The 26147-nt window shown below is 35.4% G+C and overlaps 2 protein-coding genes across 11 annotated transcripts in view; both read left to right on the top strand.

Moving 5' to 3' along the window:
• The window catches only part of LOC113513909 (inaD-like protein), a 332239-nt gene that overhangs the window by 146495 nt on the left and 159597 nt on the right, over positions 1-26147 (top strand). The window lies entirely within an intron of this gene.
• LOC113518680 (homer protein homolog 2) overlaps positions 19005-26147 on the top strand; it is a 69575-nt gene continuing 62432 nt past the window's right edge. Inside the window, exons 1-2 of one of the 3 annotated variants that reach the window (XM_052898446.1) lie at positions 19005-19233; positions 21583-21739. In XM_052898446.1, the coding sequence (XP_052754406.1) occupies positions 19208-19233; positions 21583-21739 (183 nt within the window). In that variant the 5' untranslated portion in view covers positions 19005-19207. Of the gene's footprint in view, positions 19234-20729; positions 20852-20880; positions 20981-21582; positions 21740-26147 lie in introns of those variants that run through there. The other 2 variants (XM_052898447.1, XM_052898448.1) reach the window with 2 other exon arrangements.

Here is a 26147-nt window from a genome sequence, read left to right as displayed (position 1 = left end):
CTCAGTTCAAAAAGATACATATGGATGACCAGATTGATGATGATGACAAATTTCACTATCTGCTCCAATGCATGGAAGTAGGGTCGGTAGCTAGAGAATTTTTAGAAAGTTTCCCACCATCAGGTGAGAATTATAGTATTGCTATAGAGCAACTTAAATATCGATTTGCGAAAGACGAAATGATAATAGAATACTATGTGAGGGAATTACTAATCTTGTTCTGGCGCAAGCTAAAGGTGTACAGAAGGGATCAATTCGTAGATTATATGATTCTCTGACGACACAAATATTAGCACTAGAATCTATGGGAGTAACCCAAGAAAAATATTCCGCATTTTTATTGCCGTTAGTAGAATCTGCTTTACCAGAAGAGACGTTGAAGGCGTGGAACAGATCTCAGGCAAATGATAGAGGTAATGAAAAATTTAGTCCATTATCTAGACTATTGAATTTTGTCAAGTCGGAAGTCGAGTCAGAAGAAAGAATACGTTTATCTCGCTTCAAAGGTTTAGATAACTATTGTAGACAAGATTTTAATATATCTTCTGCTGCATGCTAAAAACGCATAATAAATACTAAGAAAAGATTAGGTGAAGGTAACCAATACGATCGTAAGGAAAAAACTTGTATTTGGTGCGATAGACTGTCACATACTAGCTCAGAATGTGCTAGTGCAATTGGTAAAAATTTAGAAGAGCGAAAAGAATTTTTAAAATCGAAGAATGCTTGTTATATATGTCTTAACATTGGACATTCTGCCAAGCGATGTAGGAAGTATCCTAAATGTGTTATCTGCACCAAAAGACATTTTCCATTAATGTGCAATGATATAAAAAAGTCAATTGCAGGCACCGCCATTGCTAGTACGTCACAAGAATCTCAGTCGGTACTAAATCAGAGTGACCTTTCAAATAATAAAACAGTGTTATTACAAACTCTAAGAGTAAAAATCTGTAATGGAGATGAGAATATCACAGTAAGAGTTCTTCTGGATAGTGGTGCCCAACAAACATTTGTTACTAAAGATGTTGCTTCTAGACTAAAATTAAAAGCATGTGGTATGAAAGAAATGAGTCAAAATTTGTTTGGTGGAGCTACGACACAAAAAAAAATGTATAGAATTTATAATTTAAATGTCAGAAGTTTAGATGACACATATGAATGTTATGTTAGAGCATATGAACAAAATACGATATGTGGTGATATACCCCATATTAAAAAGGGCAGTAATATTTTGTCTATATTAAATGATAAAGGTGTTGTTGTTACAGATTCTATAGATGATGTTTCTAAAATAGATTTACTAATTGGTTCTGATTTTCTAGGTACCCTGTTAACTGGACGATCAGTACGTGTAGATGACTATCTTTTTGCAACAAAAACTAAACTTGGTTGGACTGTACAAGGGCCCGCGGTTGGTGTGTATTGCTCTTCAGAATCTGTAAGTGTTCTGACTTGTTCATATAGTGTAGAAGACTTTTGGAATTTAGAAACGTTAGACATAAAAAATAACGCACAAGAGAAAAGTCTCATCAAACGCGAAGAAGAGATAGATAATTTTTTCAAGAATACTATACAAATTAATGAGGATTTCCTTATAGCTTTAAGAAAGTTTTTAGCTAGAAGAGGTGCAGTTAAGTTAATTTATAGTGATAATGGGGCAAACTTTAGAGGTGCTACCCATATTATAAATGAGATTAATTGGCAAGAGGTTTCTTCTCAGACCCTCACTCAGAAAATCGAATGGCGTTTCATGCCACCTTCTGCGCCGTGGTGGGGAGGGTTTTGGGAGAGAATGGTGAGGACTGTCAAAGACATTTTATGCAGAATACTTGGGAAAGCATCACAAAGTTATTGTGAACTCAATACAATCTTATGTGAGATAGAAAATATAATCAATTCGAAGAAATTGACATATATAGCGGAAAGTTCAGGAAGTTTAATAACCTTGACACCCGCAACGTTCCTAAAAGTCGATGAAAATGAAAATGAAAATAACCTAAGTCAGTTGAATGGCAATATCTTAGCATCTCGGTGGCGATATATAAAAAAAATTAAGTGGCGATTTAAAACAGTATTTTCGAATGAATATTTATCACTCTGATTCAAAGGGGATGTAAAGATAAGAATTAGACATATAAAATTGGAGATGTTATTTTGGTCGGATATGATAATATTAAACGTTTATATTGGTCATTAGGAGTAATTTTAAATATATATCCGGATATTGATGGATGTCCAAAAGTTGCTAAATTAAAAACTCCTAAGAGCGAGTGTATAAGGCCTATACAGCGGTTGTATGCGTTAGAGGTTGAACCAGGCGAATTTGCAGAAATTAAGAGCAATACACACAGTGTCGATCCTATAAGTAAAATTTTTGAGCCATTGCCTCGTGTCATACGCACTGGTCGTTTGGTCAAAATACCTAACCGTCTAGATTTGTATTGTTGTAAGAATTGTAATTTTATATGATATGTAGTTTTTTGTCTGTCTGTCTATTTTGCGATATTATCGCAAGGGGGGAGTATGTTGAGGTTTTATTTGATACATTTAAAAATAGAACTTATTTATTTTTCTTGTTATATCAATGTGTATTTGTTTATTAGAGAAACGTCATTACCCTTTTAAAACATCTATTTTTGTACTAGGGAACAATATTATATATCTTTATTCAGTATCTCATATTTTTATTGTTTTATCCAACGAACCCTTCACATACTGGCGACCGTGCAGATAAATATGGATAGAGCAAAGGCGGAGAGGATATTAGCTCGTCGCAAATTTACATTATGTGCTCAAAAACTGGAAACGCTTTTGGATAGTTGCGACGAATTTATTCCAGCCGAGTTTGAAAAACTGAATAAGTTGTTTGAAGACCTCACTCTAGTACAAAATAAAGTTGTAAGTATTTGGCTCGACGATGACAGTCGTGATGAAGAGACATTCGACAAAGATATTGTAGAAGCGGATGTCTACGAATCACGTTATTATATGTTGAAACAAAAGGCAAGTAAAACTTTTATTTCTTCTGCAAAATCTACTGTTAAAGAAATGGAGGCAGAGCAGTTGTCGTTGAGAACCAATGGTAACCGACACTTTAAACTACCCAGGTTGGAGTTACCCAGATATAATGGTGAGATAAAAACGTGGTTAAAATTCTGGTCTCAGTTCAAAAAGATACATATGGATGACCAGATTGATGATGATGACAAATTTCACTATCTGCTCCAATGCATGGAAGTAGGGTCGGTAGCTAGAGAATTTTTAGAAAGTTTCCCACCATCAGGTGAGAATTATAGTATTGCTATAGAGCAACTTAAATATCGATTTGCGAAAGACGAAATGATAATAGAATACTATGTGAGGGAATTACTCAATCTTGTTCTGGCGCAAGCTAAAGGTGTACAGAAGGGATCAATTCGTAGATTATATGATTCTCTGACGACACAAATATTAGCACTAGAATCTATGGGAGTAACCCAAGAAAAATATTCCGCATTTTTATTGCCGTTAGTAGAATCTGCTTTACCAGAAGAGACGTTGAAGGCGTGGAACAGATCTCAGGCAAATGATAGAGGTAATGAAAAATTTAGTCCATTATCTAGACTATTGAATTTTGTCAAGTCGGAAGTCGAGTCAGAAGAAAGAATACGTTTATCTCGCTTCAAAGGTTTAGATAACTATTGTAGACAAGATTTTAATATATCTTCTGCTGCATGCTTAAACACGACGCATAATAAAGATACTAAGAAAAGATTAGGTGAAGGTAACCAATACGATCGTAAGGAAAAAACTTGTATTTGGTGCGATAGACTGTCACATACTAGCTCAGAATGTGCTAGTGCAATTGGTAAAAATTTAGAAGAGCGAAAAGAATTTTTAAAATCGAAGAATGCTTGTTATATATGTCTTAACATTGGACATTCTGCCAAGCGATGTAGGAAGTATCCTAAATGTGTTATCTGCACCAAAAGACATTTTCCATTAATGTGCAATGATATAAAAAAGTCAATTGCAGGCACCGCCATTGCTAGTACGTCACAAGAATCTCAGTCGGTACTAAATCAGAGTGACCTTTCAAATAATAAAACAGTGTTATTACAAACTCTAAGAGTAAAAATCTGTAATGGAGATGAGAATATCACAGTAAGAGTTCTTCTGGATAGTGGTGCCCAACAAACATTTGTTACTAAAGATGTTGCTTCTAGACTAAAATTAAAAGCATGTGGTATGAAAGAAATGAGTCAAAATTTGTTTGGTGGAGCTACGACACAAAAAAAATGTATAGAATTTATAATTTAAATGTCAGAAGTTTAGATGACACATATGAATGTTATGTTAGAGCATATGAACAAAATACGATATGTGGTGATATACCCCATATTAAAAAGGGCAGTAATATTTTGTCTATATTAAATGATAAAGGTTTTTGTTACAGATTCTATAGATATGTTTCTAAAATAGATTTACTAATTGGTTCTGATTTTCTAGGTACCCTGTTAACTGGACGATCAGTACGTGTAGATGACTATCTTTTTGCAACAAAAACTAAACTTGGTTGGACTGTACAAGGGCCCGCGGTTGGTGTGTATTGCTCTTCAGAATCTGTAAGTGTTCTGACTTGTTCATATAGTGTAGAAGACTTTTGGAATTTAGAAACGTTAGACATAAAAAATAACGCACAAGAGAAAAGTCTCATCAAACGCGAAGAAGAGATAGATAATTTTTTCAAGAATACTATACAAATTAATGAGGATTTCCTTATAGCTTTAAGAAAGTTTTTAGCTAGAAGAGGTGCAGTTAAGTTAATTTATAGTGATAATGGGGCAAACTTTAGAGGTGCTACCCATATTATAAATGAGATTAATTGGCAAGAGGTTTCTTCTCAGACCCTCACTCAGAAAATCGAATGGCGTTTCATGCCACCTTCTGCGCCGTGGTGGGGAGGGTTTTGGGAGAGAATGGTGAGGACTGTCAAAGACATTTTATGCAGAATACTTGGGAAAGCATCACAAAGTTATTGTGAACTCAATACAATCTTATGTGAGATAGAAAATATAATCAATTCGAAGAAATTGACATATATAGCGGAAAGTTCAGGAAGTTTAATAACCTTGACACCCGCAACGTTCCTAAAAGTCGATGAAAATGAAAATGAAAATAACCTAAGTCAGTTGAATGGCAATATCTTAGCATCTCGGTGGCGATATATAAAAAAAATTAAGTGGCGATTTAAAACAGTATTTTCGAATGAATATTTATCACTCTGATTCAAAGGGGATGTAAAGATAAGAATTAGACATATAAAATTGGAGATGTTATTTTGGTCGGATATGATAATATTAAACGTTTATATTGGTCATTAGGAGTAATTTTAAATATATATCCGGATATTGATGGATGTCCAAAAGTTGCTAAATTAAAAACTCCTAAGAGCGAGTGTATAAGGCCTATACAGCGGTTGTATGCGTTAGAGGTTGAACCAGGCGAATTTGCAGAAATTAAGAGCAATACACACAGTGTCGATCCTATAAGTAAAATTTTTGAGCCATTGCCTCGTGTCATACGCACTGGTCGTTTGGTCAAAATACCTAACCGTCTAGATTTGTATTGTTGTAAGAATTGTAATTTTATATGATATGTAGTTTTTTGTCTGTCTGTCTATTTTGCGATATTATCGCAAGGGGGGGAGTATGTTGAGGTTTTATTTGATACATTTAAAAATAGAACTTATTTATTTTTCTTGTTATATCAATGTGTATTTGTTTATTAGAGAAACGTCATTACCCTTTTAAAACATCTATTTTTGTACTAGGGAACAATATTATATATCTTTATTCAGTATCTCATATTTTTATTGTTTTATCCAACGAACCCTTCACAATTATGGAATGCAATGAATAAATAAATAAATAATATATTATAATGTATTTACTGTAGACGACAACGTCTTTGTATTTCGACAATGGATATATTACTAATGGGATTATTGGCGACCGGCCGATGCGAACTCTTTAGACATTATTATACTTTTTTATATACTTACATTTACTTTCAGAATGTTCTTATTATTTGTAATTTCAATTTTATATTTTTTGACATATACATCATATTGTTCTGTTCCCTGTTTGCTGTTTAATACATTTATTTCGCTACTAAATTCCGTGTCTACATCATTTCATCACCTCGTCACAGTCCACCGCTCCGTATTAGGGATATTTAACACTATGTTATGTATGAGCTATAACTATATAATAAATAAATAAATATGTATAATTAATTTGTTATATTTATATTAACGTACCCACCTATAAAACTTTATGGGACCGGATATTTAAATTTTATGTTATTGTATAAAACTATAGATTAAAAATCGATTCCATATTAAAACGATATCAAACCCATAGACGTAAATACAAATTTTGTTTACAAACATCGGTGCCGTTTCAAACAATAAGTGTTAATCACGATGATTCTCCGTATTATTAATAATATACTTGTAAACTTATAATAGGTATTATATATTTAGTTTTATAGCTGTACAGAATTTGGCATTCGCCTCATATGTTTAAAGTTCAAGGGCGGACTTATGTTATGGTAAACATAAATAGCGACGTACATAATTAGTTGTTAATGTGACGGCGAATAAAGATTGGGATATTATCCTTATGGTATTACCATAGATAAAATAAAGATAGGTTATGGTTTTGTTTAAAAAAAACCTAATAAAAACGTAATACCGTAAGACAGTCAGAGAGTCTACCATGACATGTTTTCCGAAATTTCGGAGCCGAACGAAACACAAATTTGATGTTGAAATTACACAATACTTACCGTTTAAAAACATTAAAAATATGAAAATATTATTCCTTGGGACTTTTATGGTAGGATGTATGACGAACGAAATGTTAAGCTCCATTTACTGGCCCGATTTAGGTGTGAACAATAACACGAAATTGAGTCCGAAACTTCGGAATTTCATTTCATGGTAGACCCGCTGTTCATGTCCAATAGTAGTTAGTACAAATAAAAAATCAAATAACCAATCGGTTATTTGTTTTTTTATGTTCAATTTGTTATTTATTTTTTTCAATAGTGTGCTTCTTAGACAGTTTTAATACCATAAAAGTCGATTATATTTTAACTAAGTACTATTGAAACAGATTATACTAGATTCTTAGTAGTAGCTAGCATTTTTTTTTTGATGGATGAAAATGGTATGGTAATTCCGCCTGCGCTAACGGGATACGCTGGCGGAGCACCAGTGAAGGGTGATAGATGAGAATGAAAATAGGCCAGTTAGCCCACCATGATGAATTCATCTGGAATTAACCATGATAGTTTCCAGGGGGAACCGCGTGGAGGTCGACCTGGTTGGGTATATTGCTAGCAATGGGATTCTCAGTCTCCATTACTAACAATCCCTTTCTCCCCAGTAGTTAGCATATTGTAATAATATATAAGATTTATTTTTCCTATGGGTGTCATAAGAGGCGAATAAGGGAATTTAATAGTCGAGGGATATGTAGCAGTGTCGCTCTTAAAACATCACTAAACCCTAACTGTGGAGGGGGGGGGGGAAAGGGATTGTTAGTAATGGAGACTGAGAATCCCATTGCTAGCAATATACCCAACCAGGTCGACATCCTCGCGGTTCCCCCTGGAAACTATCATGGTTAATTCCTGATGAATTCATCATGATGGGCTAACTGGCCTGTTTCCATTCTCATGTATCACCCTTCACTGGTGCTCCGCCAGCGTATCCCGTTAGCGCAAGCGGGGTTACTATACCATTTTCACCCATCAAAAAAAAACCCTAACTGTGGTTTCCAATTCGCCTTCCAAGCGTGGCAAGTACTGGAAAAACCTCCTATGGGGTATCATGAGCGAAACAGTATATTCTGTTATGTCCATGGTACTGCTCATGTCTATAGGCGACGCTTACCACTTTCCATCAGGTCCATTACCAATAGATCCATAACGAGAATTTTCTGAACTTACTGTGTTTGTCATTTTTATTTATGGGAATTTATTATTTTTTATGATTTTAGATGTTTTTTTAGACTGAAACAGTGCTATTTAATCATAAAAGACACTAACAATATGCTCACAACAATTAAGCAGACAATGTACAATGTTATAAGTAAGTAAAAAGTGAAAAAAATACTATTAAAAAATGCTTAAATCTAAGTTTACTTGAACAAAAACATCTCACTCCTCACTACCAAGCTTAAGGCCATATGAACACATCAATTAAAGGTGTATACAGCTCTCACAGATAAGCGTCAATGTACACTAACTAACAATTATACAATTAGAGAAGACCTAACTACCAATCCATGTTATTAATAAGCCTAGTAAACTGCACTAAAGAATTACCAAAGATGTCGATATCATGGCCAACGTTTACGGCTTTATTATAGGATGATAACATTCTGTTGAGGGGAGAATTCCAATTCTATCCTAAGTTAGTACGACAAGCGTATGGTGAAAATGTGTTAACTATTGCCATAGTGATATAAAATAGCATTACGTAGTGAAGGTAGATGAAATAATAGCTTAATTATTTAAAATATAAAGTTAAACGTTCAATAAAATTAACTGTTACCGTCACGCTTATGCAAGTCTATTATGATTTAATAATTAAGCACAATAATTCAATTTTAAAATGTATAATAAAAATAATTAATTTATATAATAAGCGGCCCTGTTTATTTTTTTACTGTTAGTATCAAATATTGAAATTATACTAAACTAGCGAAGCCGGGCGGCTTCTCACGGGTAGATAGGAAGCTAAATTTGTATTTTTTTTTTATTTAGGAAAATGTTACTACTTTGAATTACGTTATAATTTCCGTAAGTATCTCTATTGTTTTTTTTTTTTTTTAATAATATATAGTCTATTTTCATTTTATCTATTACAAATAAACAAACATACAAACAATCAAATAGATATATGTGATAGATGCATCAAAGTTAATACAGTCTAAATAGAGAGCAGGGATTGTTACTAGCGGGGACTTATGGTCCAGCAATATTGGATCACTAGTCCCCGTTTTTTTTTTAATGGGTGATGATAGAATGGTGTCCCCGCCTGCGCTAACGGTATACATTGGCGGGGCACCAATGAAGGTTGATAGGTGAGAATGAAAAGGCAGGTCAGTTAGCCCATCGTGATGAATACACTTGGAATTCAGCACGATGGTTTCCAGGGAGGACCACGTGGAGGTCGACCTGGTTGGGTATATTTACTAGAGGGAGACTATACAAAAGTCGATTGCTTGGGTACCTCTGTCCCATTCGTGTTTCGACCGTGAAGCAGTTGTGTTTACATGGCTGTGTTTCGGTTTGAAGGGTGGGATATGTCGTGAATTTACAGGGTACAGAGGAATAACACCTGAGTCTTCAGGAATGGCAATGGCATGGGGGCTATCATGGGCGAAACAGTATACTCTGTTATGCCAATGGTACTGCTCATGTCTATAGGCGACGGTTACTACTTTCCATCAGGTGGGCCGTCAGCTTGTTTGTCTTTCTAAGTTGTATAAATAAAAAAAGGATATTGCTAGCAATGGGGTCATAGTCTCCATCATTAACAATTCCTTCTCCTCCTACTAGTCCTCGTTATCTAGTCTGTCGACATGTCGTCATTCATTTGCCAGCTATTTATTAACTGGCGCGACTAAGGGAACTTAATAGAGAAGAGTAGCAGTATCCCTCTTAAAACATCACTGAAAGCCTAACTGCGGTTGCCAACTCGCCTGCCAAGCGTAACAACTACTGGCAAAACTCCCCTAATGGAAGAGGCTGGGGGAAAGGGATTGTTAGCAAGGGAGACTGAGAATCCCATTGCTAGCAATATACCCAACCAGGTCGCCCTCCTCGCGGTTCCCCCTGGAAACTATCATGGTTAATTCCTGATGAATTCATCATGATGGGCTAACTGGCCTGTTTTCATTCTCATCTATCACCCTTCACTGGTGCTCCGCCAGCGTATCCCGTTAGCGCAGGCACCCCGCCTACCATACCATTTTCACCAATCAAAAATAAAGAAAAAAAAAAATGGGAGAGGCTTACGCTTAGCAGTGGACAGTTAACGGCCGTCATTCACGAATCACGAACGAATCAGCAATGCACCAACTGATGTGACTAAGGCAACCTAATGTTCGAGGAGTGGGCAACAGCGTCCTTTCTAAAACTTCACTAAAAGCCTAACTGAGGTTGCCAATCCGCCTAATATTATAAACATCATTGATATATTTAGTAGTATAATATATAAATAATATAAGTAGTATATTTAGTAGTAGTAATAGTGCCAAAGTTTTAGAAGCGGCTCACAAATATCTGGAGTCGGGTTATAATACTTAAAAAAGGGGGAAGGGATTGTTAGTAATGGGGATTAGCAACCCCATTGCTAGCAATAAACCCTATCAGGTCGACCTCCTCGCGGTTCCCCCTGGAAACCATCGTGATTGGTTTATTGTTGAATATATATGTTACGATGGGCTAACTGACCTGCTTCATAAGTACTCATCTATCATCCCTCACTGGTGTCCCGCCAGCGTATACCAATAGCGCAGACGGGGCTACCATTTCATTATCATCCATTAAAAAAAAATACTTAAAAAAATAATTTATAATACATTTATCATAACTTTGTTAGCACACTAGATTTATTATATTATTTTGGCTTTTGCTGTTATAATGTAATAATTATTTTTATATATATATATATATATATATATATATATATATATATATATATATATATATATATATATATATATATATATATATATATATATATATATATATATATATATATATATATATATATATATATATATATATATATATATATATATATATATATATATATATATATATATATATATATATATATATATATATATATATATATATGTATGTATGTACAATTTACCTGTCTGATATATAAGTACCATTAATATTGCCATTCGATTTCACTTTCCTACTTCCTCCACTTGGCCTCAGATTGCGAACACCGTTTCCCTAATCCTTGATTCTATATTGCCTTGAATATCAATTTACTACATGGTGTTATATGTGACACTAGCGAATAGCTATCAACAGTGATTTTTATGCAACTTTATTGACAACTATATTATTAGGTTATAACTAGTTAAACAACTAGTTAAATAACTAGTTAGTATAATTAATGTTAATTAGTTATTAAAATTTTAGCAACTACGTATTAGAAGTGAATTATTTTTCTTAAAAAAAAAATAATTTAATTCAATCGTAGTAAAACCAGTTATTTTTATTTAAAAATCAAACCACTGAACTAGTTTAAAAAAAAAAAAAACTTATTTCAATCGAAGTAAAACCAGTTATTTTTTTTTAAATCAAACCACTGAACTAGTTTTGATTATATTTCTATGGGAGCGATTTTTAACTCTCTTTAAAGTTTCTTTCAATTAAAAAAATAATTTTCAAAATCGATTTATAAGTGACAAAGTTCTTAGATAACAAACATAAGAAATACAACTGAATATGTCAACTGATCTGCCCTTTCATCTCATGTATTATCTCTCACTGGTAGACTTTTTTGAGGGAGACTTTGTACAAAAGTCGATTGCTTGGGTACCTCTGTCCCATTCGTGTTTCTACCGTGAAACAGTTGTGTTTGCATAGCTGTGTTTCGGTTTAAAGGGTGGGATATGGCGTGAATTTACTGGGTACAGAGGAAAAACACCTGAGTCCTCAGGAATGGCAACGCATAGGGGGTATCATGGATGAAACAGTATACTCTGTTATGTCCATGGTACTGCTCATGTCTATAGGCGACGGTTACCACTTTCCATCAGGTGGGCCGTCAGCTTGTTTGCCATTCTAAGTTGTATAAAAAAAAATACTCGTTTGTCTTTTGTAATATAAAAAAAAAAACCTACGAATCTTTAATGGGAGTATCGTTTTTTATATTTGAAACCCTTTAGTATGATAAATATCACATAACAAGACTATCAAGACCAAAGCCTAGACAGAAACATGGACACGGCCATCTTTGTTTTATTACCATTTAAAGATGATAAATGCGGAACAAACAGAGTTAAAAATAGATACAAACAAAGAGTATATATTATTTGTTGCAATAAATGCAACTCGGAAACAAAAACAGCTTAAGGTAGGTAGGTATCTCTAATCTCTTTGTGATATCTGTGGTTAAAGTTAACGAAGACATGACGATTACTGTGTTGTGTAAACGACAATGCACATAAATTGGAAAATTTGTCATTTGAATGGAGTTTTGTAAAGGATTAAACAGTCCATTGCTGGATACAAGCCTCCCCATAACGGGAGTTTTGCCAGTAGTACGTTTGGCAGGCGGGTTTTTTCCTGCGCTAACGGTATACGCTGGCGGAGCACCAGTGAAGGGTGATAGATGAGAATGAAAACAGGCCAGTTAGCCTATCATGATGAATTCATCAGGAATTAATCATGATAGTTTCCAGGGAGAAGCGCGAGGAGGTGACCTGGTTGGGTATATTGTTAGCAATGGGATTCTTAGTCTCCATTACTAACAATCCCTTTCTCCCCCGGCAGGCGGGTTGGCAACCGCAGTTAGGCGAGGGGAAAGGGATTGTTGACAATTGAGTTTGACAGCCCCATTGCAAGCAACATACCTTAATAGGTCGATCTCCTCGCGGTTCCCCCTGGAAACCATCGTGAACAATTCTTGCTGATTTCGTCACGATAGGCTAACTGGCCTGCTTCATCCTCACCTATCATCCTTCACTGGTATACCGATAGCGCGGGTGGCGTTACTATTTCATTATCACCTTTAAAAAAAAAACAATCTTCTTTTCAAAATGTATAAAAAAGGAAATATTGAAATTTTGGTTTCATTTGTGGTGTGTTGAGATGTCGATCATTGTTTGTTTGTTTGTCGGTGTGCCAGCGTTATGTGACGTCACAGGTCGTTGCCCCCGTTTCCGTTACGTGGCGCTACTGCTCATGTCTCTGTGCATAAGTTGGACCACTTATTATTATACATATTTTTTTTATTAAGGGGATATATTATTAAATAACTGCAACTAATTATTAATTAATTTGCTTTACAAAAGTCGATTGCTTGTCTGTCCCATTCGTGTTTCTACCGTGAAGCAGTTGTGTTTGCATGGCTGTGTTTCGGTTTGAAGGGTGGGGGATATGGCGTGAATTTACTGGGTACAGAGAAATAACACCTGAGTCCTCAGGAATGGCAACGCATGGGGGGTATCATTGGCGAAACAGTATACTCTGTTATGTCCATGGTCCTGCTCATGTCTATAGGCGACGGTTACCACTTTCCATCAGGTGGGCCGTCAGCTTGTTTACCATTCTAAGTTGTATAAAAAAAAATGTGAGGATATTTGTTAATTCTGATGGAATAACAAAAGAATTGAGTATTTGCGTGAATGTAAAATGTAAAAATGTATTTATTAGCAAAATATGTTTTTATAAGCACAGAGTTTCACATTGATTCCTACACTAGGCTGAGCCTATCCTGTACGAACCGGGAATCGTGCTGTAATACTCACTACATGCTCATACATTTCAAATACTTACACAAAAAATTTAATAAAAATCGATCGAGCCTGTCGGAGGCGTGTAATTACAAACACCATGACACGAGATTTTTATATAAATACTAGCTGATCCCACAAATGTTGTTTTGTTATATAAATAGATATATAATATAAAGAAAAATTTTCTGGGATGGACCAAAAAATAGATAACCAATTCTCAGATCTACCGAGTAGACATACGAAACTACATCAAAATCGATTAAGCCGTTTCGGTAAAGTATAGCAACTTACACTATGATACGAGATTTTTATATATATAGAAATATTGTATGCAAGGGTGGTTTTTTTTTCTTTTTTTTTGATGGGTGAAAATGGTATGGTAACCCCGCCTGCGCTGACGGGATACGCTGGCGGAGCACCAGTGAAGGGTGATAGATGAGAATGAAAACAGGCCAGTTCGCCCATCATGATGAATTCATCAGGAATTAACCATGATAGTTTCCAGGGGGAACCGCGAGGAAGTCGACCTGGTTGGATATATTGCTAGCAATAGGATTCTCAGTCTCCATTACTAACAATCCCTTTCCCCCCTAAGCAAGGGTGGTTGTATCACTGAAAGAGGTCCCTTCCAGCCGACTCAATACAGCAACAAAGAATTTTTTTTACTGCGTCTCCAACAAGACTGTAGATTAATATTTGCGGCCAAACAATTTGGCCTTAACGGCAGACATCGATTTTTTACATAATACACTTTCACTGACCATTCGCGGGCCCATTCAGACCTCTGTCCGCCATTTAGTGGTCCAGTTCGAGAAAATAAACAAAAAATAACACACGATTGTAATAACAGAGTAATTCTTAAGTCATTAACCGCGAATCAGATCCAAAATATATTTGATCTCGTAAGTTATGAACTTTCCCGTTTCAAAAGAAATTAATCACTATCTAATATAGAACAAAGTCGCTTCCCGTCTCTCTGTCTCTATGTATGCTTAAATCTTTAAAACTACGCAATAGATTTTAATGCGGTTTTTTCTAGATTTTAGAGGTTTTTTTTATACGACTTAGAATGGCAAACAAGCTGACGGCCCAACTGATGGAAAGTGGTAACCGTCGCCTATAGACATGAGCAGTACCATGGACATAACAGTACACACACATACTGTTTCGCCCATGATACGCCCCATGCGTTGCCATTCCTGAGGGCGCGGGTGTTATTCCTCTGTACCCTGTAAATTCACGTGGAATTGACGAGTGATTCAAGAAGAAGGTTTATATGTATAATACATGCATAATAATTAAATAATTTAAGTGGTTTCTAATTTGATGTGATGTACATTAGCGCGAAGCCAGGGCGGGTTACTATTGAAAATATGTGAACAAATATTAACCGGTCCATAACACAGTATACTTTTTTTTTTATTTAATGGATGAAAATGGTTTGGTAACCCCGCCCGCGCTATCCTTATACACCGACGAGGCACCAGTGGAAGATGATAGGTGAGAATAAATGCAGGTTAGTTGGCCCACCATGATGAATTCGACAAGAATTAAACATGATGGTTTTCAGGGGGAACCGCGTGGAGGTCAACCTAAGAGGGTATATTGCCAGTAATGGGGCTATTAGACCTCATTACTAACAATCCCTTTCCCCCCAACACAGTGTACTGATGTTCAATAATAATCATCGTGCTCAATCATGAATAGCCATGAATTGTCCACTGCTGAACTTAGGTTTCCCTCGTAAAGGGGTGTTTTGCCAATAGTTGCCACGCGGGGTAGGCAAGTGGGCAACCGTAGTTTTTTTTAATGGATGATAATGGCATGGTAACCCCGCCTGCGTATCAGTATACACTGGCCTATTCGGCACCAGTGAGGGTGTTTGCAGGCTGTGTTTAGGTTTGAAGCAGGCAGTTAGCCCATCGTGACAATTCAATTTACAGAATTAACAACGATGGTATCCAGGGGGAATCAGGGGCGTGGAGGTTGACCTAATACGTTGTATTGCTAGCAATGAGTTAAACCCCATTACTAGGATATGGCAACGAAATTACATAGTACAGACGTATAGCACCTTAGTCCTCATTACCAGAGGGAGACTTTGTACAAAAGTCGTTTACTTAGGCATCTCTGCTACATTCGTGTTTCTACCGTGAAACAGTTGTGTTTGCATGGCTGTGTTTCGGTTTGAATAGTGAGATATGGAATTGAATTTACAGGGTACAGAGGAATAACACCTAGATCATGGGCGAAACAGTATACTCTGTTATGTCCATGGTACTGCTCATGTGTATAGGCGACGGTTACCACTTTCCATCAAGTGGGCCGTCAGCTTGTTTGCCATTTTAAGTTAAAAAAAAGTATTTAATATTATTGATTACTTTTGTTGATTTGAAAAAAAAAATGATTCAAACATTACATAAGCGAGCGACGTGTATTTATTGTAAAATATTTTGCGGTCAAAATACTTTTTCGTAGAAATAAACTTGACAATTTGTGGTTTGAACGGATATAACAACATATAAAACTAGTTATACACGAGGCTTGGAATTGTGGCTGTAAAAATTGTGATAAACCTATCTATATTCACGCCAATTCTCTTACTGGGCAGGCAGAGAGAACCAAGTGTTACAGATCTATTATTACAAGTATATCTCTCGTTTTCTATACTTTTATAACACGTTTCCCCGGGGCGAAAGGGATTGTTAGTAATGGAGTTTGACAGCCCCATTGCTAACAATATGCCCTATTAGGTCGACCTCTACGCGGTTCCCCCTGGAAACCATCGTGAACAATTCTTGTTGAATTCGTCACCATGGGCTAACTGACCTGCTTCATCCTCACCTATCATCCTTCACTGGTGCCCCGCCGGTGAATACCAATAGCGCGGGTGGGGTTACCATTCCATTATCACCCATAAAAAAAACACGTTTCCCCACGTACGCAGTTTTCGGGAACCCTTGCCTTTCCCCTCAGACAAAACAGACACTCAGCCACGAGTAATAAAACTACAATCATATGAATATAATGCTTGCAAACATTCTGTGCAGTTATGTTAACAATTTAATGGAATAATTGTTAATAATTTACACACATTTATACATATCTGTGACGCCTGTCTCCCATTAGAGTAGTCAGTAACAATGGATCGCCAAAAGCTTCGATATAACAAGTTAATTATAGTAAAATAAATTTCCTGAATTGGATTAGGTCTGGATGTTCTGGGTCTTTAAATATTCATTACATTATTATTTATTATATTCATTGCTGGCAATAAAAAAATTACAGTTTTAGGTAGATAGATAGATAGATAATTTATTTACATTACTTACAGCACACAAATTACAATAAAAAAAAACATACACATAATACACAGTTAAATAGATAAAAGAATGAAAATAAAAAAGAACAAATAAAATAAAAAAAAAAAACAAACAAAATATATAAATTAACAATCTCCTTTCTTTCCCTTCCTTCATGCGTGTGCCGTAGTAACACAAAATGGTCACAACTCAGTTTATTGCTTTGCCCTCAAAAGAGCAAAACACTGATATTCTGTTGTGTGTGTTTAAAGGATTTTTTTTTCACAAATAAAATACTTAAATTTAGTATAAGATTTATACGGGATATTAAATAAAAGATAAAAGATATATATATATAAAGATGACAACGAAATGGTAACACCTCCTGTGCTTATGGTGCACCGGTGAGTGATGATAGGTGAGGTTGAAGGCAGGCCAGTTAGCCCTTTGTGATGAATTTACCGGGAATTAACCGCGACGGTTTCTAGAAAGGGACGCGTGGAGATCGACCTGATGAAGTATACTGTTAGCAAAGGGGTTTGTAGAGTACAGTCCACTTATATTATTTATAGTTTTATATTATTGTTTACCAAATTCGAAATTGATACATATCTCTATTGTTTCCCTTTGGCTTTCCTTCACGGCCCTAGTCTTCTAAGTTCCTTTGACCAATATACATTACCAGAGGGAGACTTTGTACAAAAGTCGTTTGCTTGGGTACCTCTGTCACATTCGTGTTTCTACCGTGAAGCAGTTGTTGATGATAGGCCTGAATTTACAGGGTACAGTATTCCTCTGTATTCACATCATAGCCCACGCTTTAAACTGAAACACAGCCATGCAAGCACAACTGCTTTACGGTAGAAAAACGAATGGGACAGAGGTACCCAAGCAAACGACTTTTGTACAAAGTCTCCCTCTGGTAAATAATAATAATAAATAATGCACTACTGAAGGTAACTAAATAAATAAATAGGATTTTTCCAAATCGTTATAGAAATAATGGAGTTTCGAAGTAACAAACATTAAAATTTACAACCGAATTGAGAATTATTTATCTTTTATATGTAGTTGGTTGGTGTACCTGGTTGTATGTACACGTACGTTGACTTAAAATCGAATCTACATTAACAAATTGAAATTAAAGTAACAACGTACTGTTACTCTTGTAATGTGATTGATACATTACAAATTTAATAAATTATTTCTTTCTTTCTTTCTATACACGCCAATGTAGGTAGATAAATAAATAATGGTAGGCAATGTACGTAAAAAAATTCTTTATCAAATCAGTTTGGCATTAATACTTTAAGCTATAGGTAAAACCGTAAAACAGTTTAGCAAGCCAAGTTGCTTAGCGACAGAAACACGAGTGGTACACATGGCTTTGAATTTAATCATATTTCTAATTGAAAGGTTTTTCTCCCATGTCGACCATACATCCATAACTTCAATACAATCTTTTATATTGCTACGGCTACGATGTGCCATCTAGTGGGAGATAGCTCATATTATATATAGGGTAATAAAATTAAAATACCGTCATTTGCCAATAAAAAATAAATCAAGACGCTTTATAAACTACAAAAACCTTCATATTATGTTTAATGATATAAATCTATTTTTTTTTTTAAATAGAACTATTCTAAGAATACTTTGTAAACATGTTTATTAAGAACTACATTATATTACATATTATAGGAAACTATTTGCTATTTGCAGTTTTAGAACTGTATGTGTAGAATAATATTTTTAATCTAAAATTATAATAGTAATAGCTCTAATTTTTTAATCTTTGTTCAGAGTCCTCTAACACGGAATAGCAAAATAAGTAGCGTTGTAATCAAAGGCAATACTTATAGATGGCGAGACTAGTTACAATTGAAACGCAAATGAAAATGTACACTATTGGTAATAATCTAATAACTATGGTTTCTTTAGTTATAAATTAAAAACAATTTGAAAAAAAAAAGGTAAACTCTTTTAAATGCGTAGCAGTCAATAATTGCTAACTGCGATAGTAATTGCGAGTGTCTCCTATAGATGGCGTGATATGTATATCATTCAAAAATTATATTTTTTTTATAAACGTTTAAAGATATTTGGAACTTTGTTGATATCTATTTATTGCTAGTTACAATTAAAATATTTTTTTATTTTTTCTATAGTTATATTATTTGATTTAAATTTCCTAATTTTTATAGACTATCATAGACGTAGAACACAGTTATTTAATACTGGTCACACACATCACGAAAGTCTTTAGTTTATGGTGCACCCGCCGCTTGTGACAGTTCGAGATTGTGAGTGAAAAATTGGAAATTATGAAGTAAAATAATATTCTAATTTATTGTTTAAATGACAGCAGGAAAAGAAACTATGGGGTAAGAATATTTTATGATTTTGTATTGTTTTTGTTGTTATATATATAATTTCTTTCCATTGATGAGAATTATGCAAATTCGCAAATTAAAATTGCCGTGTTATTTTTAGGGAGGGGATTTATTTTACCAATGCGAAGGGGTATTTTAAGTTTACGTGGTGTAAAGCTCACTAATTATATTGTTACTATAAGTATAATTGCCGGTAAATAATGTAATGTTTTTAAAAGGCGAACTAGTTGTCTAATTGAAGGCAAAGGGTCGTTCGTATTGCATTAACGCCTAAACGCGCGATTGCACATCGATTGCATACGATTGAGTGCTTTTACCTCGCCGATAAGGTCGTTGGGGAGCAACCTGCTATTTTTAATGTCAATACTTTTAAACTTGAATGATCCTTGTCTTTATGGGAGCCTGGTACCGCGGGAGTCTAGTGTCTCAAATTGACACTCGTTAAACCTAAAAACAAAGTGCTAATAAATACAGTTATTAATATTTTACTAGAGTATATTTTTGTTTATAAAATTATCATTATAATGTATGATGAGGATAATAATTTTTAGAAAAATTTATAGACACATGTATGGTGTAAAAGGCTTTCAAATGTAAAAGTCTTTTATTGATAAATAATTAATATTATTTGAAAAGTATTATAATTATATTTTTTATTAATACCATAAGTTAATGTTTAATATTCCAACATTATCACATTATCGTATCGTATCCATATTACAATATAATTATCTATTATTTTTTTACTATATCTCTTAGCATAGAGTGCACTGCAGCAAAGGTCTCCTCCGATTCCATCTGATAATTAGCAGTGTGGATCTACTGTTTGCCTTGACTCGTACTGCCAGTCTCTGTGGACAGCCCCTTTTGTTTTTAGTATCCAATGAGTACTAAACTGTGATCCATATGTGTCCATCACCGTTTTTTATGGACTGGTATTTTTAAGATTCCTATATTAAATAAATAAATAAATTTCTAATATTATTTATCCATTTTGCCATTAAATCATATAAAATAGATAACTTTGTTAAAACATTATAATCAAAATTAGTTCACAATTATCGAAGGTATGTAACATATACAGTCCAAATAAGAATCTGGTTTCTTTTTTGCTTGATTAAAAATGATATTGGTGAGATTTTGTAGCAAAAATACTAGCAACCCGTCCCAGGTACAGACAGGTAGATAGAAAATAATATATATGCCTATGTTACTTGCTGATAGTGTAGCTTTTTAAATTATTTAATGTCTATTTGTTTGTCACCTATATTTCATTTGCAAATTCAGATGCAGGTGGTTCTGAACCATTCCTTATGGCAGTCTGTGGGGGAGGCCTATGTTTAGCAGTGGACGGATAATGGCTTAGATGACGATGGTGATATTTCATTACTTATAGAGGAATTTTATCAAGGAATGTCACAACTGTCTCCTATCAGTTGTCATGTTATTGATTTGTACATGGAACATTATCTTCTAATGTAACTCTTAAGAGATATGTTTTTATTGACAAGTATTATCAGTATTCTTGTTTGATATTTGAACATGAGTGTTGTGCTGTTGTGAAATTATTACCACGGTTTAAAGCTTAGATTATGGAATATATAGATTGGTAAAAGAGAGAAAATATAATAATTTGTTTTTCACATACCAATTCAATAACTGAAAGTATTGTGTTAATAAGGCAAACTTTAATTTTTTTGTCTTTTTCACCCCATATAGGGATGTGCTTATGGACTAGGTATACCCAAATTCCTATAGCAACCTTCTAATTCAATATAATAATGCATTCAGGGTGCTATTGGGGTTCCCACGATATTGTAGTGCATCAGGGATGTTTGCAGAAGCCCACATAGAATGCTTTTATGTCACCAACGGCATCCTAATATGATTGCAAGCAGGTTGGACTGTCCTTACATTGATCACTGTTGTGCTATCTCAAATGGGATGCTTCAGCGGTGACCAAATTTGTCTATTATTTTTTCGTTATTTTCTTTTATTTATTTTTTTTATTATAAGATGTACTAACATTAGGTTAAGATTATGTTACTAACAAATTAGGTCATTCTAAGCCCGTAATAAAAAGGCTTATTATTATATTTCTTAGGTGGTACTGCTCATGTCTATAGGCGATGGTTACCACTTTCCATCAAGTCGGCTGTCAGCTTGTTTGCCATTCAAAGTTGTATGAAAAAAAAAGGTTTAAAATGGTCAATTTCACTGATATATTCTTATATATGTAATAATATTTTTGTATTTCCTTTTGTAATTGTGTTTTTCTTTAAGTTATTCTATTTTATCTATGATCGCGTACTGGATTCTAAGTGCAATAATTGTTGACAGTGAGCAGCCGATCTTCACGTGCAAGGCGCACGTGTTTCATATAGACCCGAAGACCAAGAGATCGTGGATGTCGGCCAGCTCCGCCGCCGTCTCGGTCTCCTTCTTCTACGACTCCTCCAGGAACCTATACAGGATCATCAGCGTTGAGGGCACCAAGGTAATGGGATCGTAATGGAATGATAATCACGCCAGCGCTATCGGGGTGCACTGTTGGGGTACCAGTGAGAGATGATAGGTGAGGATGAAGTCAGCTCATTTGGTCTATCGTGAGGAATTCGTCAAGTATTTTTTTTTTTGATGGGTGTAAATGGTATCGTAACCCCGCCTGCGCTAACGGGATACGCTGGCGAAGTACCAGTGAAGGGTGATAGATGAGAATGAAAACAGGCCAGTTCGCCCATCATGATGAATTCATCAGGAATTAACCATGATAGTTTCCAGGGTGAACCGCGAGCAGGTCGACCTGGTTGGGTATATTGCTAGTAATGGGATGCTCAATCTCCATTACTAACAATCCCTTTCCCCCCATTCATACTTATATTCATACATTAATACTTGACGTATTAACTATGATGGTTTCTATTTAAGTGTTGGCTCGACGGGGTATATTAATTGCTAGCAATGGTGTCTCTGTTATTATTTTTATATCAGATATTAACAGTCTACTGCTGAACATGGCTTCTCCTTGGGATGTTTTGCCAGTAGTTGCCACGCTTGGCAGACGGGTTAGCAACCGCAGTTAAGCTTTGGTGATGTTTTAAGAGAGACGCTGCTCTCCTTTTCTTGGCCATTAAGTTCCCTTAGTCGCCTCGTACGACACGAACGGGAATGGAAGAGGTGGTTTATTCTGTGCCGGGACCACACGGCAATACAACTATATTGTTACGATATTATTGATTCTAAATAATTAGTTCATAACTTTTTCTATTTCCAATAGCAAAAGATACAAATTTCAAATTGCCCATACTCTTACGGCCCGTCAAGTCAGTGTGGAAGGCTTAAAACTGATCGATTTTTTGGAAATAATAGACGGTTTCACTTGTAGAAATAAGACGCTAATGATTTCAAATTCAGCATATATTTAAGACTAATTGATGCCCGCAATTTTGTCTGCGTAGAACTGAGTTTTACGATTATATCCCTTGAGAAATGATTGATTAGTATCCCTACAAACTTTTATCCTTTTTTCACCCATTCAAGTTTTATTTTCGCGACAGAAAGTAGCCACGTCCATTTTCAAGATTCCCTTTTTCTCTGCTAAAATTCATGAAAAATCTCTTCAGTGGTTTAGGAGTGGTGAAATCATCATCATCATATTAGCTTTTAACTGTCCACTGCTAAACATAAGTCTCCCTCTTGGGAGGTTTTGCCAGTAGTTGCCACGCTTGACAGGCAGGCTGCTCTTGAAACATTGGCAACTACAGTTAGGCTTTACAGATATTTTAAGAGGGACGCTGCTACCCATCTCTGGCCCTCCCTTAGTCGCTTCTTACGACACCCACGGGAAAGGAATCCCTTCCTTTCCCGTGGCCTATTCTATGCTTGGGATCACACGGCCATAAACGGCGAAAAGATAACATACAGACAGTTATTTTCAATATTATAATATTAATATGGATCATCTTCGGTATCATAATGAAAACGTCTCTGAGAATTTCAACAATACAGCATCTGCGTCGGACACAGATTAGGCTGAGATTTATCTGGCGGAGACAAAGACTATTAGGTATTATAATAACGTCGTTAATGTATTGTCTTGTTAATTATCTTAATGCTTTTGTAATAATTACAGTCATTTAGTTTACCAGGCCCTCTAGACAAGTGGCAAGCGACGTAATCGACATCGCTAGCGAGTCCATGAGTTGAAATGAGACACCCGACGTTGCTATCTCATTCTATCTTACAATCTCGCAAGCGATGTCGATTCCATTGATGAATTCGCTTGTTATACGTCTTGGGGACCAGGCCCTCTAGACAGGTGACAAGCGAATTCGTTGATGGAGTCGACATCGCTAGCGAGTCTGTACGTTAGAATAAGACATCTGGCGTTGCTATCTCATTTTATCATATAGACTCGCTAGCGATGTCGATTCCATTGATGACTTCGCTTGCTCCTCGTCTACGGGGCTAGTACTACGTACGAGAAACTATTTCGATTACACTCTGTATGGAAGGCTTTGCACAAAAGGACGGACGGACTACCAATACCTTCTGACATTATAAAATGCCAGTTGTATCCACTGGCTTTACCCGTGTAAATCAGTAGGTACATAAAGTATCTTACTAAGTATGGATACAACTTACTCGTGGAGGGGATTGTTAGTAATAGGGTCTAACTGTCCCATTACTAGCTATATACCAGTTGGATCTCCACCCGGTTCTCCGATAATTGTTGATCGCTACGATGGGCCAACTGACCTTCTTTCATTTCATCTATGTTCCTCTATCTCTGATGCCCCGCCAGTACGAGTATATACTGATAGCGCAGGCGGGGTCACTATTTTTCATTTTCACCCACTGAAACCCGTGTACCTAATTTCATTCGAATCCGTTCAGTCTTGTGTCAATAAGTAACAAATGATCCTTCCTTTCCTGTGGGTGTCGTGTGTGACTAAGGGAGGATGAGGGATGGGTAGCAGCGTCCCTCTTAAAACATCTTTGAAGCCTAACTGCGGTTGACAATCCTTGTTGCCAAGCGTGGCAACTACTGGCAAAAACCCTGGAGGAGGCTATGTTCACCAGTGGATAGTTAGAAGCTGGTATGATAATGATGAAGTAACAAATATCCATATATTTTCTTTATAAATTTTCACATTTGTAATATTAATAGAATTTGTAGGTATTTCTTTTAACCTACGCTACCTCTAGTTCCCAATACATAATCGATAATTTTGTATTTACAATCGCATGATGTTGAAACATTCATCTGTAAGTCAGATATTTGACTCTTATTCCGTTGTGATAAGGGATGAAATTGCTCAAATATACAAGAGCACGAGTTACACAGTGATTTTCAAATGAACACACATAGGTACATGGCTATTTACTCGTCTGTGACGTGTTACGCATTAGTAATTAACTATTGTCTGTGTTAATAGCAACACCACTAAACTAGGTACATGGCAACCCGTGTGGCGACACAGTATATACTGTGAGTCATGTTCATGTCTATTTATAGGTGTCAGTTAACATTTTACATTTTATATTCTGCCGTGTGTGCCTCGGTATACAATGAATTTCATCCTCACCTATAATCTTTCACTGGTGAAGAGGTGAGGATGAAGGCGGAATCTGTTTACAACTGACTGAGTCATGTGGTTACAAATATAAAAAAATACAACCAAATTGAACTTCTTTTTTTTGACGTTGGTTGAAAACAAGTGCACTCGTTTTATTTCGTCCATTAAATTTTTTTTGTGCAACTTAGAATGGCAAACAAGCTGACGGCCCACCTGATGGAGAGTGGTAATCGTGGCCTACAGACATGAACAGCAGTACCATGGACGTAACAGAGTATACTGTTTCACCCATGATACCCTAATGCGTTGCCATTCCTGAGATCTTAGGTGTTATTTATTTATTTATAAAAGATACACCAACAATATGTTTATAATAATTTAACAGACTATGTACAATGTTATAAGTAAGTAAGTAATGAAAAATTACTATTATTTCTACTATCATTCCTCTGTACCATGTAAATTCACTGCTATATACCACCCTTCAAACCGAAACACAGCCATGCAAACAACTGCTTCACGGTAGAAACACGAATAGGACAGAGGTACTCAAGCAAACGACTTTTGTACAAAGTCTCCCTCTGGTTTCACAGCTGAAAATAGTATTCCCTTATAACATGTTCCTGCAGCCCATTTCTCGTAGTAACATTACACGCAAACGCTCACGGTGAAGGCAGACCCTTACTCATACATTATTAATTTAAGTTGGACACTTATGTCTATAGTTTGCGTATGGGCGCGAGATTACAATGCCTTTCAACTTATATTGTTGATAAACTAACAGACAACCCCTGTTCTCATATAAGATAGTATTTGATCGATACAGAATCAGGGATAGTTGACTTGACTAGACCTAAGATCTACTGTTTATTGACGAAACTGCACGATCTACCAATTACATACTTTTTAGTACACTGTTCAGTACACAATTATGTAGTATTTTTTATTTTTTTTAAGAAGTTAAACATAAAACTGTAAATTATTCTTAGTAACTACTTATTCATATTAGTGTGAGCATTGCGTCCGAGCATCTTTTGCTAGATGAGAAAAATATTATATACCTAGTCCAGCCATAAATTCTGTTTGCATGTTCTGTATTTTTTTATGAAGTACATTGTCGGTCAAAAGTTTAAGACCACAATAAAAATATAAGAAAACAAAAGTCAATATATTTAAAACTTTATGAAAAACAGGTTTTATTTTAATGTTACAATTGAAACAAACAAGATTTGAAATTCAAAAATTACATGAAGTCTTGACGAATACAGTGTTCTAAAGAAAACACACACAAGAGAGTTTAGAGAGATTTTTCATCAAAATATCCTC

The sequence above is a fragment of the Galleria mellonella genome, unplaced genomic scaffold (genome assembly GCF_026898425.1).
Source record: "Galleria mellonella isolate WM207_F2 unplaced genomic scaffold, CSIRO_AGI_GalMel_v1 utg425, whole genome shotgun sequence".
Classification (NCBI taxonomy): Eukaryota; Metazoa; Arthropoda; class Insecta; order Lepidoptera; family Pyralidae; genus Galleria; species Galleria mellonella.
This window is presented reverse-complemented; position numbering and strand designations above follow the sequence as displayed.